Here is a 20,385-nt window from a genome sequence, read left to right on the forward strand (position 1 = left end):
TAAGTCTTACACAGTTTAATAAATTAGTATTGCTTTAGTCAGCTTGTACTATAATTATTTACATCTTATTTTTTTAACCTTTTGGATTTTTGAAAAGATTATTTTGAATTAAATATTTTCATGTACACAAAGGTTTTAAAAACCTTTGAACAAACAAAATATCAGAGCTCTACTCCATCACTTTCTCAGACATCTAACATACCTCCCTAAAATACTGTCATTTTTTTTAAAACGTTGCATAATATTTTTTCCAATAATTCTCTTATGGTAAATATCACTTATCATAGACTCTCTCTCTCTCTGTCATATATATACATATATATATATATAAAATAGTTTCTATTAGTTCATATTTCCTGTTGCTGCCCTTGAATTATTGGCAGTGCTCCTGTCTGTATTTCAGTTTCTGAGTTTCCCTTGAAACTGTATGATTCCCAAGCATATCCAGACTGTCCCCTGCGCCTTCTCACCCTGGTTACTGTAACACAAACTCTTCTTTAACAGACTAAGTTAATCGAGTATACTCTGTACGCATCTTGAGGGGAGGCTTTTGGTGAATGTCTCTGAGGGGTAAGCAATGGGAACAAATACAGAGAACTGGGATGCCCCCAGGCCTAGGAGCCTGGAATGATGGCGGTGCACAGGTGGGTGGTTGGACCCAAAGTTCTCCTGCACGAAACCACTGGACCATCACTGTGTATGCTGGGGGATGAGAGGCTGCCAGCAGAGGGTCCACCAGGCAGCTTCTGGAGGAAGAGTGCCCAAAGGAGAGAGACCATGACTGTCTCAGGGATTACAAGTGTGATCCAAGGATCTGAGGACCCCCAAACCTTTTGTATCCCTTACAAAATGTGGGGAATTCTCAACCTCTTGGTGAGACGGAGGTAATGAGCAGATAAGGGGTGATGTGAGGACCCCGCCCCGCCAATAATGACATGATGTTAGGATGGAGTCTCTGAAAGAAATTCAAGTTGATTTTAAAATAAGAGGATGTGTCATTTCTTGCATATCAAAGTTACTCTGGAGTTTGTAGACTAAGAGACAAACCGAGATTTCAAATTTGATGTTATATGCATCGAAAATTCTGGAAAAGCTGAGAGACATTGCCTTTGAGAAAGTTATCTGGCCAAGTCAAAAGGCAAAGGGAAGGGACACTTACTATTCTTACATATTTTATTATGAGCGCTGATATTTATATAATGAAAAACCTTACTTAGAGGAAAATCTCAAAATTAACAAAGAAAACGTGTATGCAAATACTAGCTAGCATTTCCTACTCCATGTGCTATGGGATTTCCATATTTTAAGTCATTTGAGCTCTGTAACAGCAGACTTAGGAAGCAAATGTCATTACTCTATTGTCCCTTTTTGCTAAACGAGGAATCTGCTGCACAAAGAGTTTAAACAACTTGTCCTCAGTTACACAGCTAGTAGGTGGTACACAGCCCATGTTCTTAACCCACACTGTATGTTAGTTAAAGCCATGCAATACCAAAACCTGGAGGTTTGGGGCGCCTGGGGGGCTCAGTCACTTAAGTGTCTGAACCTTGATTTTGGCTTAGGTCATGACCTCGGGTCATGAGATAAAGCCCCATGTTGGGCTCTGCATTAGTGGGGAGTTGGCTTGAGAGTCTCTCTCTCACTGCCCACCCCCTGCTTGCTCTCTTGCTCTCTAAATAAAGAAATAGAATCTTTAAAAAAAAAAAAAACTGGGAAGTTAAATCATGTGCAACTATCAACTACATATATTTTTTTCTGACAACATAATTAACAAACAACTATAGTTTATTTTTTATTTTATTTTTTAAAGATTTTATTTATTTATTTGACAGAGAGAGACACAGCGAGAGAGGGAACACAAGCAGGGGGAGTGGGAGAGGGAGAAGCAGGCTTCCCGCTGAGCAGGGAGCCCGATGCGGGGCTCGATCCCAGGACCCTGGGATCATGACCTGAGCCAAAGGCAGATGCTTAATGACTAAGCCACCCAGGCGCCCAAACAACTGTAGTTTAAATAACGCAATTATTTATATTTTTGACAATAACCTTTACAAGTGGTTTTTATCTTATCCCTGTTAGCTTAATATAGCACTCTGGAAATAATTTCTACAATGCTTTCTTTTGATATTTAGGATTCTCTAGATTTTTTAAATCCTCAGATATTATATTAGCTCTTTAATTATCTTTTTGAATTTTGGAATATTATTTTGTCAAAAGATAATACGTGGCCTTGAATTGGCAATCTGTCAAGGATTGATGGCCATCTACCTTTCTGTGACATCTCAAGCTATAGCTATTAATACACTATTGAGCTGGTAAACAGAGTACTAATTACAGCTCAATGTAATTATAATTAATGCTGTAGGGTCATTCAAACTGAAATATGACACTTGGAAGAATATTTATATTTTAATTGAGAATACTTCTATCTCTTAATAGTCAAGGATCTACGATTTGGCAATGATCTAGTCCCTTTAGTCTTCATCCTATAAACCTTACGATGTGTGTCTTAATGTGGCCGGAGTTAATTTACTGCAGTTTGCCCTGTTGGGAAGTGTTTGGTATTTCACTGATGCTTTTGGATTTCACCAAAGGCAGTAGCCAGAATAGGTCATGTGGAAAGGATTCTACCTCTACCCTGCTTCCTTGAAGACTGTACGGTTGTGTAGAAGTCCAGTTAAAGGTCAACTTTAACTATCCAAATGTCAGGAAGTATTCCGCAATTATCTGTGCATTCGAGCCCTAACCTTTGAATGGGATGTACCCATCATTTCTGTCGAATCATTTCTTATTGAGAAGAGCCATCAGTCCCCCAATCTCACCCCATTTTCCTAGGGAGGAAGAATCTTTCACAGCTTATAGATAAAGACACTGATACTGGGCTCTCCCCACCATAGAACTTTCTCTTCTTTTTTAAGATTTTATTTATTTATTTGACAGAGACCCAGCAAGAGAGGTAACAAAAGCAGGGGGAGTGGGAGAAGCAGGCTTCCCACAGAGCAAGGAGCCTGATGCGCGGCCTGATCCCAGGACCCTGGGATCATGACCTGAGCTGAAGGCAGATGCTTAACGACTGAGCCACCCAGGCGCCCTAGCCACCATAGAACTTTTTAGTGCCATGACCACAGAAGCTCACAGGGAGCATGCGGTGTACCAGCCTGGGCTCAGTCTTGCTCAGGACACTGTCACGGTCAGCCTGCTTATTGTTTGGGGTTGGAAGAAGCTTGATGACCATCTGCCTCATTGGCTTGATAGGCAATAACTTCTCATAACATATTTTCAGCTCCTGAATATTCTATGATACACCCTTAGAAAATGGGCATACTCTCCCTTTACTCAAATTCATAAAGTACAATTGAAGAAAATAAAATTCTAACTCTGCAAATCTGTTTGTCTCACTTTCATCAATACATGCACATACAGGTCCTGTTAAAGATTTTAATAGACTCAGCAACTGATGAAGGAACCTCTAAGATATTCGAAAAACCATCTCAAAGGAGAATTCCAAGGACACACACACAAAGACAATTAGCAACACTGACATGAATTTGATAAGAGATGCCAAAGTCATCTTTAGCCACTGGGCAATCATCAGTGGTGTTTCCTCCCCACAGAGTTCACGTGTGTTTCCGTGGTCAGGGATCACCTGCCTGCTATTAGTTTTCTACAACCTTCCGAGTAGTAAAATAGCTCAGGGCGATGAAAGGCACAGACTGTTACCCCATCCTTTAACCACGAAGAGTGTGCTAGAAAAGAAAGGATAACTAGTAATTTTTTTTTTCCTTTGCCCAGGGGAACTTCAAAAGTTTTCCTGACAATAAAACTTACAAATTAATTATTTCTTTCTTTTTAACGTCTCCTCTCCAGCAAAATAATCCAAGTAAAATCATCACCACTTTTATTGTATCACAGTATTTTGTAATTTGTTCTCTAAAATTTTGATATCTTACTTATGGAAAGTATCTAAGTTTTGGAAAATGCACATTGTTATGTAAAACACAGATTTATGTTTTATTCTGAATGGCCACTGTATATCTTCTTAGATTATGGTTTAAATAGTTTCTTTTTAATAATTGATTTTTTGTAGTAACAAAAATATATGAATGGGTTTAAAATGCAATTTCCTGGTTATTTTGATAAAGTGACAATCAGTTCACAGGCATTTGTCTGACAGTATAAAGTTGACCCTGAAAAGACTTCTCTTAACTTGCATCCAAGACTGTAAAATGCTCTCTCGATCTTGTTGAAAATGATTTCAAATCAGTTTGTGGCTTGTTGAAAGTACGGCATCAAATGCAAATGATAGCTGAAATATACCCTTTATGTTTTATAAATAAGTAGTTTTATAAAATAATTTGTAAAACATTTTAATCGGAGATCATTTTATTGTGTCTGGGGACACATATGTAGTCTCTGAGCATGAGAGAATGATTTCTTTGTCTTTGTCAAATACATACAGGATCTAAACTGAAGATAGAGGCTCTTCACCCATCACTTGTGTAATCTAAAAGAAGTGAACATGTTCCCAAGCCTCTTTCATGTTTATTTCTTGAGTCAAACTGTTTGACTACTGATCTCAAGAACACCAAAGAGTGTAGCTCAGGGAAAATGGTCAGTGTATGTGTGCACATGTGTGTGTTGCCAGTTAAAACAGTGGTGCCTATGTATAGCTCTTCTCGGTGCCCTGAGGTCTGGATATTATGAAGCTCATTTTTGTCCTTTGCATTCCAGACAAAGACTACCTTTCTCCCTTAGTTCACTCTCTGTTATTTGCCACCTCTGGAACTCAGGAGAGATCAAGCCAAAGGTGATGGTATGCTCTGAGAGACCGAAGTGATACCTAGCTAGTAGCTGGCTGTTGCCTATTCACCATCAGAGCAGACGTGTACAGGTGGGCCTACTTGAACTGAATCTCACGAGACCTGGATTGAAGGGCCAGCTGGTTGACCTGCTGATTTGAGGGGGAAGGGGGAGGTTCTTTTTTTTCTCTTTTGGGGAAAGGGAGAGAAGTCTACTTTTTAAACAGGTAATTATTGAATTAAGATTTGTGTATGCGTCTAGTATTTTGGGGGAATATCTAACTGTAGGAAATATGATTGGTTTCCCAAAGAATGTTCTAGGATACTTGAGCAGAGGCAGGACTGAGATGAGGCTGGCAATCTAGAAGAGCATGTGGGTCACGCAGCTATCTCTCAAGCCAATTCTTGAGCCAATAGCAAAATATTGGGAGGCTTATAAAATTTACAAATATAGATCCTTTCTGGTTTCTTATATTGTTCTTTCTACTTCAGTTTCCATTATGAAATTTTCTCCAATAATTTTTTAAAAAATACTAATCAGTATGTTAAGGTTAAAAGATACCTCTCACCTATGAGATCCTTCCAGATGAAACAGTGTAGGTAGAGCAATATAGTGGGATTATTTTAAAAGATGTCCCACATGAGGCCCTGGTTTATGGGAACACACAGCTGTACTGCATGATGGAAAACCCTTCCCTGATATGATGGCTCCTGGACATGAATTCAGAGGTGAATCCAACATCTCCAGAGTAATTATAACTCATAACTTCCAAACAACATTTATTTTTCCCTCTACACGAGAACTTGGTAAAAATTTTTTCCCATTTCATATAGATTTCTCTGTTTTCCATTGAAACAACAACAACAAACAACAACAGCACACATTTGAACATGAGCATGTACACAATGGAGCTTAACTAAATTAATGCCACTTTGATTCACTGTTTAAAATGTATCCCCTCATTAATAGACATAACAACTTGCCCCTCAGGAAGAGACAAAATGCCAAGTGCACAATTATTTTATAACTTGCATTCATACTTAGTCTTACTCTTGATTTTGATTTAATGACGACACACATCAGGGCAAGCCAAGCTTTCAACAAGTGAAAAATTCTTTCCAAAAAAAAAGAACTATAAGTGAAGCTTTAATTAAAGAAATTGCAAATAACCAGTCCTTATTTTACAACATGCCGATTTTATGTCTATCTAACACAATGGAGAATGGTCCTTGCCCTCTGTAAGTGTTATTAGTTTTAAGCGTTGGTGGGTGTGCTTGGGCATACCTTGGTAGACAGCTTTAAATCCAGGGGAGGCAATGCTATCATCGGACTGCAGGTGGAGCCACATCTGGTTGCTCATGCTCACAATGAGGTCAGGAACGCTGGACCCAGTGAGTCTGCACAGAAGACAAATGTTAAAACCGTTAATTGAATCACCAAATATCTCTACTTTACCTTGAAGAAGATGGTCCTGCTGCTTAAACAAACAAGTATACCTTAAGACCCTCCTTTGAGGAATCCATAGTCACTCGTAATTTATACTTATATTTAATCCTCAACATTACAGGCATTTTATAGTAATTATTCTCTTCTCTGTTTGAAAATGTACATCTTCAATTTTAAAAACTGACTTAGGGTGACCGACCATCTTATTTGTCCGGAACTGAAGGGCTTCTCCAGGTGCAGGACTTTTAGTCCTGAACCCGGAACAGCTTGTGATCCCATGTGAAGGAGAGGGATATCTTATTGTTGTATGGGTTGTATAATGTCACACTATCAACATGAATAACATCACACCATCAACATCTGTAAGCTGAGGAATGTTCTGGTTCATTCACAAAATGCTTAGATTTTCTACTTTGAAATTATCATGTACCTTTACCACAAAATATCTTTTAGGAATACATCATAGGATGGAATATTATTCAGCACTAAAAAGAAATGAGCTGATTTTACCAAGCCATGAAAAGAAACTTAAGCTACGTACTGTGTGATTCCAACTCTATGTCATTCTGGAAACAGCAAAACTATGGAGACAGTAAAAAAATATCAGAGGTTGCCTGGGGTAGGAGGAGGGATGAAGAGGTGGAGAACAGAATGAATTTTAGGGCAGTGAAACTACCCTATATGATACTGTAATGGTCAATACATGTCTTTCTGTGTTGGTCCAAACCCATAGAATGTAAAGTAGCACCAGTGAATCTCAATACAAACTATGAATTTGGGGTGATAATGATATGTCAATGTGGTTTCATTAATTGTAACAAATGTACCAACTGGTGGGGACTGTTGATAGTGGGAAAAACTGTGTGTAAGGCGACAGGGGATTACATGGAACGTATCTGTTTCTTCCTCTTAATTTTGTTATGAAATAAAACAATTCACACACACACACACACACACACACACACACACACAACCAAAGTAGCCATATATTAAGAAAATATTGACAAGAAGAACAGCATGCATGGCTGAAATAGATTTGGCGAGTTTATTGAACTTTCCCTCTACATATCAATGTCCAAGTCACACCAAATGGAAGTTTCATCGAAGCATGCACTGCGTGTAAATAAAATAGTCACAGAGGGGCCGCTATCAGCCAGCACAAAGAATCACTAAATCCACTGACTGAACTCAAGATGCTGACAAAAAAGCATGTTGAAATAGAAAAAGGGTAAGAAGAAAATCAATTCAACCAAAATAAATGTCTCTAATCAAATAGGAAGCTTTGCTTTCAGCAAAGTACTTTCAGGAATATGAACACATGATTCGCCCCATCAATTATACCATTTGTCTATCAACCCAATACACTCACCTGGGGCAGTACAGAAAACCTGCTTCCTCAAAGGAAGATGAACAATCGTCATTATATGGGAAGTAACTCATGCAACGTTACACACCAGTTGGAAAAAAAAAAAAAAAACACAGAATTTCAGTGAGTAATGTGCAGTCCCTAAAAATATATTTCTTTTTGAAGATTTTTCTTTGCTAGAGAGATTGTTCTTTTATATTTGGTGTTTTATTTGCTTGTTTGGTTTGAAGAGACTTACTTTCTTCTTTATGCATGCCTTTTATTGAAGTGCAACATACCAAAAAGTGAACAGAACATAAATGTCTACCGTAAATGTCTGTTTACTTTGACTTATGACTACAAAGCCACAACATTTTTCTTCTTTTTGTTAGTCCTTACCAGAAGTATCTTTTCCTAACCTTTTACTTTCAAGTTACTCTACGTATATACATTGCATATTTGTCTCTTGTAAGCATCATATAATTGATTTGTATTATTTTATACTTTATTTATACTATTTCATCTAATCAGATAATTTCACCTTTTTTTAGAATATAATTTCATGATAAATGAAAGTTCATTTTTCCTGGTTTTCCTTTTTTGATTGGTTAATTATCTTTGACTTAACCTTACCTGATAGCTTTTCTTCCCCCCAACACTTCAAATATGTTATTCTGCTATCTTTTTATTTCTGTTGTTTATATTGAGAAGCATTCCATCAGTCTCATATTTGCTCTTTTGAAATATTTCTTTTCTTATACTGATTTTAAGATATTTCCTTGTCCTGTTTTGCAGCAGATTTACTGTAATATGCCAGTGTGAGGTTTTCTTTATATTATCCTGACTGGCTTATGGAATTTCATGAATCTCTACCTTGATGTCTGTTGTCAGTATTGGAAAGTTCTTAGTGATAATGTTTTCAAATATTGGTCACTCTCTTCCGGAACTCCAAGTATACCCATCATTTCTGTGCATTTCTCCCTGATTCAGCTGGAATGATTTTTACTAAACTATCTTCCAGTTCAAACCACATAGATTGAGGTAATTATAGCAGATACTGTGTTGCTCAGTTCTTAAACTTCCATTTGACTTGTTGTTATATATTACAGTTTAGTGGTAAAATTCTTGATTATTTCATTTATTTTTTTAAATGTATAAATCATAGTTAATTATCAGAGTCCCTGAGTGTTAACTGCAATGTCTGGGTATCTTGTTCTTTTTCTATTCTATCTCTCCTGGATTGGAGTCATTGGGTACTGTTTCTGGACATTTCAGGTAATTTTTGATTAAATGCCAGACATTGTATATAAGCCAACCTAGAAGTCATGTATACTATTACCTTCCCCTGAGAGAATTTAATTTTCTTCTGACAGTGGAGTGACCACCTTGACCCATTCAGGCATTGGAATGATTCTCAGCTGCATTTCTAGCATGTGGTTTTCCCAGAGCTCACCCCTTCTTATGTCACAATCCAGAGAATATATTTACTAGTAGATCTCCTTAAAAAAGTAGGTCCTGGACACCATCTTTGTCGTCTCAGCCTTGAAAATTCCAAAAGTTCTGCTGAGCTCTGTAGATCTGTAGCAGCAATTTTTTGCTTGGGTTCTTTGCTTCTAATCCTGGGAAAGTTAGGCAAATACACCAAGGACCAAAGCCAACCAGATGCCAGGCTTCTTTTCTGGTAATTCCCTCTTCCTTGAAAACTTGGACCCTCAAGTCCTCAGTGTTTTGATAGCCCAGTTCAGGGGCCCCCACATCCCATGTCTTCCAAAACCATATTCTCTGAGTCACTGATATCTGTCTGCCAGGATGCCCTAAACTGAGAATCAGAAAATGCCCCCAGGGGAAAATGATTTATGAAATATGAATGAGATTCATCTTAATGCATATCTGTTCTTCTTTGACTTCTCTCTTCTAAAATCCTGGCTGCCTTATATTAGTCTCTGTTGCCTTGAAAGATTTGCCTCTTCATTATATATTCAGCTTTCCTAACCATTCTCAGCAGAGGTTATGTCTGGTATTTCTGGAGGAAGGGGGGCTCCAGGTGCTCATTTTCTATCTGGCTTATTTCTTTCCTTTTTTATTTCTTCTGGATTACATTTTCTAGACTATGTGAATATATGAAGGTAAGTCTGATCTCACTCATAGCCATTATAAGCAGTTACTTGTTATATCTTAGGTTAAATTCACTGTTTTGGGTAGGCGCCTCGCTGGCTCCTTTGGATGCAACTCTCGATCTTGGGGTTGTGAGTCTGAGCCTCATGTTGGGTGTAGAGATTACTTAAGAATAGAATCCTTTAAAAAATCACTGCCATGGTAAGAAAATGAATAGAAAAGTACAAGTATCATTTTGTCATAAAGTTTATATAAACGTAAAAAAAGTATTATAACCACTGATTTTTCTTACATGCTACTAGATATTGACTCTTGAGTTACATGTAAGTAGAAGAGAAGGCTTTTTTCTTCCTTTTTATTTTTTCTTTTTTATCGAATTATGTTTGACATGCAGTACTGTATCAGTTTCAGTGTACAACATAGTGATTCAACAAGTCTGTACATTATGCAGTGCTCACCATCTGTCCCCATGCAGCACCATTACAATGTTGTTGACTATCTCCCCTATGCAATTCTTGTCGTCCTCGTCACTTAATTATTATACAACTGGAGGTTTGTGCGTCTTAATCCTCTTCATTTATTTCACTGACCCTGATCCCCCTCCCTGCTGGCAACCACCAATTTGTTCTCTGAATTTATGAGACTGTTCCTCGTTTTGTATTTGTTATTTTATCATTATTATATTTAGATTCCACATATCAGTGAAATCAGATGGTATTTGTCTTTGTTTGACTTATTTCACTCAGTACAATACAATCTAGGTCCATCCATTCCATCCATATCGTTGCCAATGGCAAGATTCCATTCTTGTTAATGGCTGAGGAGTATTCGTGTGTGTGTATGTGTGTGTGTGTACACACCACATCTTCTTTTGGGCATTTATCGACACTGACTGGAGTTGGAGTCAACACCCCTCTGATCTACATTCCTCATGTCCGCTCTCCAGTCACCTGCAATATCCCCTGGACCTTGAGATTCAGGACATTATTCAACCCCACCCCACTGCTTATCTCTGTCATCTCCTTCCTGCAACCCACCTTGTGATTGCCATCATTACTGTAAGCGTGTCCACAGGGATGGTTCTGGTAAACAATTCATAGTTCCTTGATCCTTTCAACTCCAGGGACCCAACCCTCCCCTCCATTTAAAGTGAGATGCTGGTCATACCTTGCACTTTGCTACTCTATAATAAAAGTCCTAGCCTCTTCACCACTCTCTCTGACCACCAGTGTCCTTTAACTGTCCTGTGCTTGCACTCCACTGAAACCCACTCTTCAAATTCCAGGGGCCTCTATTTATTTCATTATTATTTTACATGCCCTGGACAATGTGGCTGATACTCTGGTATACCCTCTCAGCAGTCCCTCCACAGTGCTCTTGGTATGCTGGCCATCTGCTCCATCTATCTGACAAAACCCACCTAGGATCAACCCAACAATCCGGTCTATCTTCCTCTAAGTTGATGAAGAATTTGTTGACTTACACCAATATATACCTATGGTCTCCAGATTCCTGCCGGCCACTCAACACACACTTTTTCCCTGGGCCCCACCCAGCGTATTTTCCCTTCCCATTCCGCTAACTGTTGTCACAAACCATCATCATCTTTCCCAAGCTCCTTCCCAATGTTATTTCCCTTCCTCAATACAGATAACTTTATTTGTAAATATAGGAGAAAGTACATTTAGGCAATCAAGTATGAACTGCCTGCCCTTCCGAGTCTCCGAAACCTCTCCTGATCCCATCGACCACCTAGTCACTAGATGTGGAGGGAGGTAGTGCCTTCTCTTGCTTTCCCCTCTCTTCCCATCCCATTCACCACACCACTTCCTTCTCTCTGTCTCCACTTTCTTACTTTGAGTGCTGATTGGCCCACACCAGCATCACGGAAGCAGCCTCATTACAGCCTCCTGGTTCTGGAATCCCTTCCCTTCTAGGCATTGGGTTTAATTCTAAGTTGTCAAAAACTGAACTACCATGTAGAAAATGTTCATACCTTGAAAAGATTTATGTTGCCAAATTTACTACTTTAGAAATACCTCTGGCGCATATGTTTGAATTTCTTATAGTTCTGCACTAGCTATTATTTTATTTCTATCTATGTCAGTCTGTTGATTCACATAAAATTGAACAAGCAGCTGCACTGTTATACTTTACACAAAGTTCATTCAATCAAAGTCAGATTAGGATGGTTTGTATTTCTCTTTAGAATTTAAGCTGGCTACTTATTTAACGGTCTATTTATGAAAAAAATTGTGAGATGGCATTCACAGTTATTTTTTAATAATTATTTTAAGATTATTTGATGTTTTTAAAAATTACTTGAAAAATTTTAAAAGTATATTTGTGTTAAATTTTTTAATCTTAAAATGATTTTACTGCTTTTTAAAATAAAGGAAAACAGTTTCCTTGTTCTTTTTTTTTTGTGTGTTTCTGCAATGATTTTCATTATCTGGCACTGGCAAGTGAGTTTTTGGAAACAAAGAGCAAATATTATTGATACCCTTTGCAACTGCTTATCTGTTCAAAATGGAATTTTTTAAAAAAATATTAGTACCTGGAAAATAAAATAGATGCTTGTTTTGATAAAATACTTTAGCAGGCATCCTAACACGTACTTTTTAATCACTTTCTTTAAAACAGCTTCATTTTTTCCTAAATTCTCTTTAGAGTACATAATGTTTTGATTTAAAGTTAAAAATAAAACTATTCTAATGAAACACTAAGTAACTTGATTTACTTGTTAGAAAACTACAATAAAATTTTCTTTTGGAAAAAAGAGCCATCATATTGGGATTTCCAGCTTTCTCTTGCCCTCTGTCTCTACATTGGAATTTCCAATTTGTCCCAGACGTAGGTGAACCTTATGCTTCAACCATATTGACCTTTGTAAACATCCTCCAAAATACTTGCATTTCTCGGCTTCCAGGTTTTTGGCAAATACTGAAATCACTGCCTTGATAACCATTCTTCTTAGATAGCAACTAAGAGTTCTTAAAGATTTGAGGGTTCTCACGAGTCATTTCTTAACTCCTTCAGACAATGTAAGAATTTTTTCTCTAGGCCATTGTAGAATTCTGCATATACCTCATTTAAGACAAATGCATTGCAAGCACCTACTTTAACATTTTTCTCCTACTGAATTCTGAAGTTCCTTGAGGGTACGCTTACATCTTGGTCTTTTTTTCCCGACTCTGGCACATAACATGCAGTATTTTTGTAGTAAATACATAAATGAAAATATAAATTAAGTCTCATTAAAATTTAATATATATCCACATGTTAAAATTTTATAGGATTATTTCCAAATGATGATTTAAATCTTTATTGTATCTTAACATACCAAGGACTTGGTACTTGGGGTCCTGTTATAGCTCTGTCGTTAATTCACCCCTAATTTAAGCTAAATTATTTTACCTCTATGTCAGCTTCCTCATCTGTTAAATAATTGTATTAAATGATTTTAAAGGAGTTGTTGAAATCTAAAATTCTACGACTTTTTGACAGATTTCAGAGAAGGTAGAGCTGACTTGTATTCAGTGGTTTGATGTGTTTGTGGCAGTCAGTACCCATGTTGAATAGAAATGCCCAGTATTTATGACAATAATTTCCAGTATATTAAATGCTTTTGCTAATTTGAGGTAAATGACTTTTGATTATGTATCTGTTCCTTTCCAACAAACAAAGCACATTGCGTTGAGAAAAATCTCAACTCTTTCACATGAAAATGGGTCAGGGTTCTTTCTTTCTTTTCTTCTTTCTTTTTCTTTCTTTCTTTCTTCCTTCCTTCCTCCCTCCCTCCCTCCCTCCCTCCCTCTCTCTCTCTCTTTCTTCCTTTCTTTCTTTCATCAGGTTTCTTTAAACCATAATTGCACCCATAAGACACAATGAATTTATGATGTTTTTATACCTGGTAATATTATAGTCTATAGAAAAGTGATCTCATTTCTGAATAGATCTTCTCTTTGGCCCTTGTTAAAATATTCAACAGTTCGGGCGCCTGGGTGGCTCAGTTGGTTGAGCGACTGCCTTCGGCTCAGGTCATGATCCTGGAGTCCCGGGATCGAGTCCCGCATCGGGCTCCCTGCTCAGCAGGGAGTCTGCTTCTCCCTCTGACCCTCTTCCTTCTCATACTTTCTCTCATTCTCTCTCTCTCTCAAATAAATAAATAAAATCTTTAAAAAAAATATTCAACAGTTCTGTCCCTATATACATGAAATGTGTCTGCTAGAAAGGATGGCTAAACCAACCATGATAATGTTCACTCAATACAATGCCTCTGAATCCCCATGTTGTTGTGTATGTAAATAGTTTGTCCTTGGTTCTGCAGAGTAGAATTCCTGTGTATGAGTATGCCACTGGCATATTTGTCTATTCAGCTGTTTAAGGGCATTTACATGGTTTACAGGTCTTTGCCAGTTAGGACTAGAGTTGGTGTACACATTCACGTAGGGTAAATTTTATCTCCCTGGGGTAAATACCTAGGAGTCAGATTACTGGATGTTATGATAAATGTATATTAAGTTCATAGAGAACAGCCTGTCTGTTTTCCAGAGAGGATGTACCATTCGACATTCCCACTTGTGTTCTCAGAAATTACACAGAGTATAACAACTGTTGGTGATATCCTCAAAAAGACAAAACTGTAGTGATAGAGAACAGATCACTGTCCAGGGATCAGAGTGGGAGGTGTGGCTAAAAAGGGATAGCAGTTCTGAGGGTGGCAGAATCACTCTGTTCCCTGATTCTGGTGCTGGTTATACACATCTATTTACGTGTTGATACTTGTAGATCTGTATACCAACAACTCCTATTTTACTGTATATTAATTAAAAAAAAATAATTTGTTCAAACATGGATATAAAAAACACCCAACAGTGAACATGCCACAAAGCTGTCAAAACATGAAATTAATGAGGTAGAAACCCTGGAATAAATTATACCCACTTTCCTCTGGTGGGTGTCTAAAAGGAAAATGGTGTGCTAAACCTTTAATATACTCATTTTAATTGTAAATTGGGCAGGTGAAAAGCGAATGCTCCTCCTAAGTTAAAAACTGGCCTTGAATTCACTGATTTTGAATTTTTTATAGTTCCTTAATGTCCATAAATTTCATAAGTTCTGCAGAAAGTGTACAAAAGTCAGAGTTATTTAAAATAAATATTTCATTTGGCCATCTGTCTTAATTGGGTGGAGCCGGGGTACTAAGGAGAAGTTTAATTAATTTAGAAGAAGACAGAATATCCAATCTGTTCAGGCACCTGGACAGACCATTCCTATCAGAGATGGAGTAAAATACCTTTAATAAGTTTAAGAAATGCCCTGATACAAACCCTAAATAAAAGTTGGCAGACACAGAGGTGCCACAGCCAGAGTCATAAGGCAACTTAGTCACTAAACAACCCAAGGCAGAAAGGATTTAAACACTGGTCATAATTGTGATCTTAGGTTCTGTACATCTTCAGATATAGTACTGACCAAGCCCTGAGAGCAAATCAGCCTAGGAGGGAGACCTGATGGGCATTAAAGGTTCTTAATCCACACTGTACCTAGAGGGGCTCCTCACTCATGAAAGTCACAGGTCCCATGTCTACTTACATGATATGCACCAGCGTAGAGAGCTAGGAGATGTAGAGAGAAACAGGACTCTAACTTACAAATCAAGCTAACTCTGAGAAACAAATCAAGGCTGTGGCTTTATAGAATAAATTACCATATTATGATGTATAATGTTAAACCTGGATGTAATCTGTACTTAGGCTGAGGACATCATGATTTCCCAAGTTGCCCTCTACATGAAATTGACTCATGCACATGTTTTACTCTGATGTGGCTGACTTTAACTGTGCTGTAAGCTACTCTAGCAGACAGCACAGAAGATGATGTGGATTTCATCAGTCATGTGCAACCTCCACTTTAAATTCAAGAAGCCGAGTCCAAATCATAAAATCTTTCTATACGCAACTGTAGACAAACTATTAATCCAAAATTTGATATTGCACATCAAAAAAGTATTAAGGCCCAAAGTAATCTTATAGGTTTCTGTTGTTGATGGCAGCCCAGACTATTTAAAGGTATATGGACTACCAATTCAGACTTAGAGACACTTTTTTCCATTTTCTTGCCTGCCAGGCACAGGCATAAACCCTGGCAACAGCACAAGAGACAACCAGAAGAAAACTCTAAAGGGAGGGAGAGGAAGGAAAGCTGGTTTGGGACCCAGGATCAGAGAAACACCATAATTACCAGGTAGGTGCCTTGCTCGCACAAACAGAAGACCAATCAGATGGGTGTTTCCCAACCCCTGACCAGGCAACAGAAGGTTCCAGATAAGCTCATCTTTCTCTGGGATGCAAATGATATCTCTTTAACAATATCAGGCAGCAAGGTAGCTGTTAGGACAAAGAGCCCTGGCAATGGTAAGTGTCCAGCCTTCACTTTCCCCATGAACCTGGGTTTCCCTTTTCTGAGGAAAGATATCAAGACAGAACCTGCAAGAGAGAGTTTTTTGGGGAAGAGCAAGATGGCGGCGGAGTAGGAGACCTGGATTTCATCTGGTCCCCGAAATTCAGTTGGATAGGGATCAAACTAATCTGAACACCTATGAACTCAACAGGAGATTGAAGAAAAGAATAGCAGCAACTCTCTGAACAGAAAAGCGACCACTTTTTTAAAGGTAGGACATGCGGAGAAGTGAATCTGAGGTGATATTTGGGGGGATAGACGGCAGGGAAGGGAGCCTCCGTCGGCCGCTTCTGGCAAGTGCTAGAGCCGCGGAGCACAAAATCGGACCTTTTAGAAGTCGGCTCCGCTGAGGGATGTGGCTCCAGTGGCTAAGTGGGGGGTAGAACCCTCGCAGGACAGTGTGGTCTCAGGACCCTTGGGGTCACAGAAAGACCGGGGGTGCCTGAGTGCGGCAGAGCTCCCTGGTATCGGAGCGGGGAAGCCGGCTGCAGAGACGGAGCCGAGGCGCGGGCTCTCATCTCAGGGTGGCCATAAACTGTGATCCGCGGCCCAGTCGGGCCACTGCTCCTCCAGCAGGGACCCAACAAGCAGCAGAGCCGGGGAGACTCCCCTTCCTCCCCCAGGAGGAGGGGCGCGGGAGCACACCGCAGGGATCTGCTGGGTTTGGAGACTCCACACGGGTCGGTCTCAGCTCCTCCAGGGCGGAGATTGGGAGGCCACCATTTCACTCTCGTCCTCCAAAGCTGTACGGAAAGCTTGCAGGGAACAAAAGCTCCCGAGAGCAAACCCGAGCAGCTTGCTTAGCCCGGACCGGCAAGGGTGGGGCAATTCCGCCTCCGGCAAAGACATTTGGGAACCACGGCAACAGGCCCCTCCCCCAGAAGATCAGCAAGAACAGTCAGCCAAGACCAAGTTTACCGATCAATGAGAACGGCAGAACTCCAGTGTGAGAGGAATACTGCACATAGAATTCATGGCTTTTTTCCCCCTGTTTCTTTAGTCTTTCAAAGTTAATTTTTTTAATTTTCTTTTTTTCTTTTTCTTTTTGAATTTTTCTCTAACCTTTTTCAACCAACATCTTATCAATCCCTTTTTTAATTTTTCATTTTTAGAGTCATATTTTAACCCTACATAGTAGTTAACCTTATTTTTGGTATATATATAAGTTGTTCTCGCTTTAAAATTCTGGGATACGGTTTCTTCTAACAGATCAAAATATACCCTAAATCTCTAGTGTATGGCTTTGTTCTAGTCTCCTGCCTGATCACATTCTCTCCCTCTTTTTTTTTCTCATCTTTCTTCTTTCCAACCAACTTCTTTTTTATTTTATTTTATTTTATTTATTTATTTATTTGACAGAGAGACAGAGAGAGAGCACAGACAGTCAGAAGGCAGGCAGAGGGAGAGGGAGAAGCAGGCTCTCCAATGAGCAGGGAGCACAATGCAGGGTTCAATCCAAGGGCCCTAGGATCATGACCTGAGCTGAAGACAGATGCTTAACCGACTAAGACAGGCAGGCGCCCCTTTCAACCAACTTATCTTATCAATTCCTTTTATAAAATCTTTTATAATTTTCATTTTTACAATCATATTCCATCCCTTCATCATATTTACCCTTATTTTTGTACATATATAAGCTTTTCTTTCTTTAAAATTGTGGGAGGCAGTTTCTTCTAACAGACCCAAATACATCCAAAATCTACTGTGTGGTACTGATCTATTCCCCAGGCTGATCATATCTGATCATATTCTTTTTTTTTTTTTCTTTTTCTCTCCCTTTCTTTTCCCCCAGTTTCAGGTCTCTCCTGATTTTTTTAGTGTATATTTTTCTGGGATTGTTACCCTGTTAGCATTTTGCTCTCTCATTCATCTAGTCTCCTCTGGACGAAATGACAAGACAGAAAAAAATCACCTCAAAAAAAAAAAAGAACAAGAGGCAGTACCAACTGCCAGGCACCTAATCAATATGGACATTAGTAAGATGTCAGAACTAGAGTTCAGAATGATGATTATAAAGATATTAGCTGGGCTTGAAAAAGGCATGAAAGATATTAGAGAAACCCTTTCTGGAGAAATAAAAGAACTAAAATCTAAGCAAGTCAAAATCAAAAAGGCTATTAATAAGGTGCAATCAAAAAAGGAGGAAAACTGCTAGGATAAATGAGGCGGAAGAGAGAATTAGTGATAGAGAAGACCAAATGATGGAAAATAAAGAAGCTGAGAAAAAGAGATAAACAACTGCTGGATCACGAGGGCAGAATCTGAGAGATAAGTGATACCATAAGATGAAACAATATTAGAATATTCGGGATCCAGAAGAAGAAAGAGAGAGGGACAGAAGGTATATTGGAGCATATTATAGCAGAGAACGTCCCTAATTTGGGGAAGGAAACAAGCATCAAAATCCAGGAGGCAAAGAACCCCACTCAAAATCAATAAAAATAGGTCAACACCCCAACATCTAATAGTAAAAGTACGAGTCTCAGACACAAAGAGAAAATCCTCAAAGCAACTCGGGAAAAGAGATATGTAACCTATATGGTAGAAACATTAGACTGGCAACAGACCTATCCACAGAGACCTGGCAGGCCAGAAAGGACTGGCATGATATATTCAGAGCACTAAACGAGAAAAATATGTAGCCAAGAATACTATATTCAGCTAGGCAGACATTGAAAAGAGAGGGGGAGATAAAAAGCTTCCAGGACAAACAAAAAAAAAAGGAAATTGCAAACACGAAACCAGCCCTACAAGGAATATTGAAAGGGGTCCTCTAAGCAAAGAGAGAGCCTAAAAGTAACATAGACCAGAAAGGAACACAGAAAATATACAGTAACAGTCATCTTACATGCAATACAATGACACTAAATTCATATATTTCAAAGTTAGCCTGAATGTAAATGGGCTAAAGGCCCCAATCAAAAGACACAGACTATCAGATTGGATAAAAAAAAACAAGGACCCATCGATATGCTGTCTGCAAGAGACTCATTTTAGACCCAAAGACACCACCAGATGGAAAGGGGGGGGGTGGAAAACAATTTACCATGCTAATGGACACCAAGAGAAAGCTGGGGTGGCAATCCTTATATCAGAAAAAGTAGATTTTAAACCAAAGACTGTAATAAGAGATAAGGAAGGACACTATATCCTAATTAAAGCGTCTGTCCAACAAGAAGATCTAACAATTGTAAATATCTATGCCCCTAACATGGGAGCAGCCAATTATATGAGCCAATTAATAACAAAAGCAAAGAAACACATCAACGACAATACAATAATAGTAGGGGACTTTAACACCCCCCTCACTGAAATGGACAGATCATCTAAGCAAAAGATCAACAAGGACATAAAGACTTTAAATGACACACTGGACAAGATGGACTTCACAGATATATTCAGAACAATCCATCCCAAAGTAACAGAATACACATTATTCTATAGTGCCCATGGAACTTTCTCCAGAATAGATCACATCCTAGGTCACAAATCAGGTCTCAACTGCTACCAAAAGATTGGGATTATTCCCTGCATATTTTCAGACCACAATGCGTTGAAACTAGAATTCAATCACAAGAGGAAAGTCAGAAAGAACTCAAATACATGGAGGCTAAAGAGCATCCTACTATAGAATGAATGGGTCAACCAGAAATTAAAGAAGAATTTTAAAAAATTCATGGAAACCAATGAAAATGAAAACACAACTGTTCCAAATCATTGGAATGCAGCAAAGGCAGTCCTAAGGGGAAAGTATATAGCAATACAAGCCTTTCTCAAGAAACAAGAAAAGTCTCAAATACACAACTTAACCCTACACCTAAAGGAGCTGGAGAAAGAACAGTAAATAAAGCCTAAACCCAGCAGGAGAAGAGAAATAATAAAGATCAGAGCAGAAATCAATGAAATAGAAACCAAAAGAACAGTAGAACAGATCCACGAAACGAGGAGTTGGTTCTTTGAAAGAATTAACAAGATTGATAAACCCCTGGCCAGACTTATCAAAAAGAAAAGAGAAATGACCCAAATCAACAAAATCATGAATGAAAGAGGAGAGATCACAACCAACACCAAAGAAATACAAACAATTATAAGAACATATCATGAGCAACTCTATGCCAGCAAATTAGATAATCTGGAAGAAATGGATGCATTCCTAGAGATGTATCAACTACCAAAACTGAACCAGGAAGAAATAGAAAACCTGAACAGACCTATAA

At 38.6% G+C, this 20,385-nt stretch overlaps 1 protein-coding gene across 1 annotated transcript in view; it reads right to left on the minus strand.

Moving 5' to 3' along the window:
• CSMD1 (CUB and Sushi multiple domains 1) overlaps positions 1 to 20,385 on the minus strand; it is a 1,681,733-nt gene that overhangs the window by 440,412 nt on the left and 1,220,936 nt on the right. The window contains exon 15 of the mRNA XM_088021297.1: positions 6,082 to 6,194. Coding sequence (XP_087877423.1) covers positions 6,082 to 6,194 — 113 coding nt within the window. The remainder of the gene's footprint in view (positions 1 to 6,081; positions 6,195 to 20,385) is intronic.

This window comes from Eumetopias jubatus, unplaced genomic scaffold (genome assembly GCF_037043125.1).
Source record: "Eumetopias jubatus isolate StellerSeaLion01/CBP00866 unplaced genomic scaffold, mEumJub1_p1.0 scaffold_2, whole genome shotgun sequence".
Taxonomy (NCBI): Eukaryota; Metazoa; Chordata; class Mammalia; order Carnivora; family Otariidae; genus Eumetopias; species Eumetopias jubatus.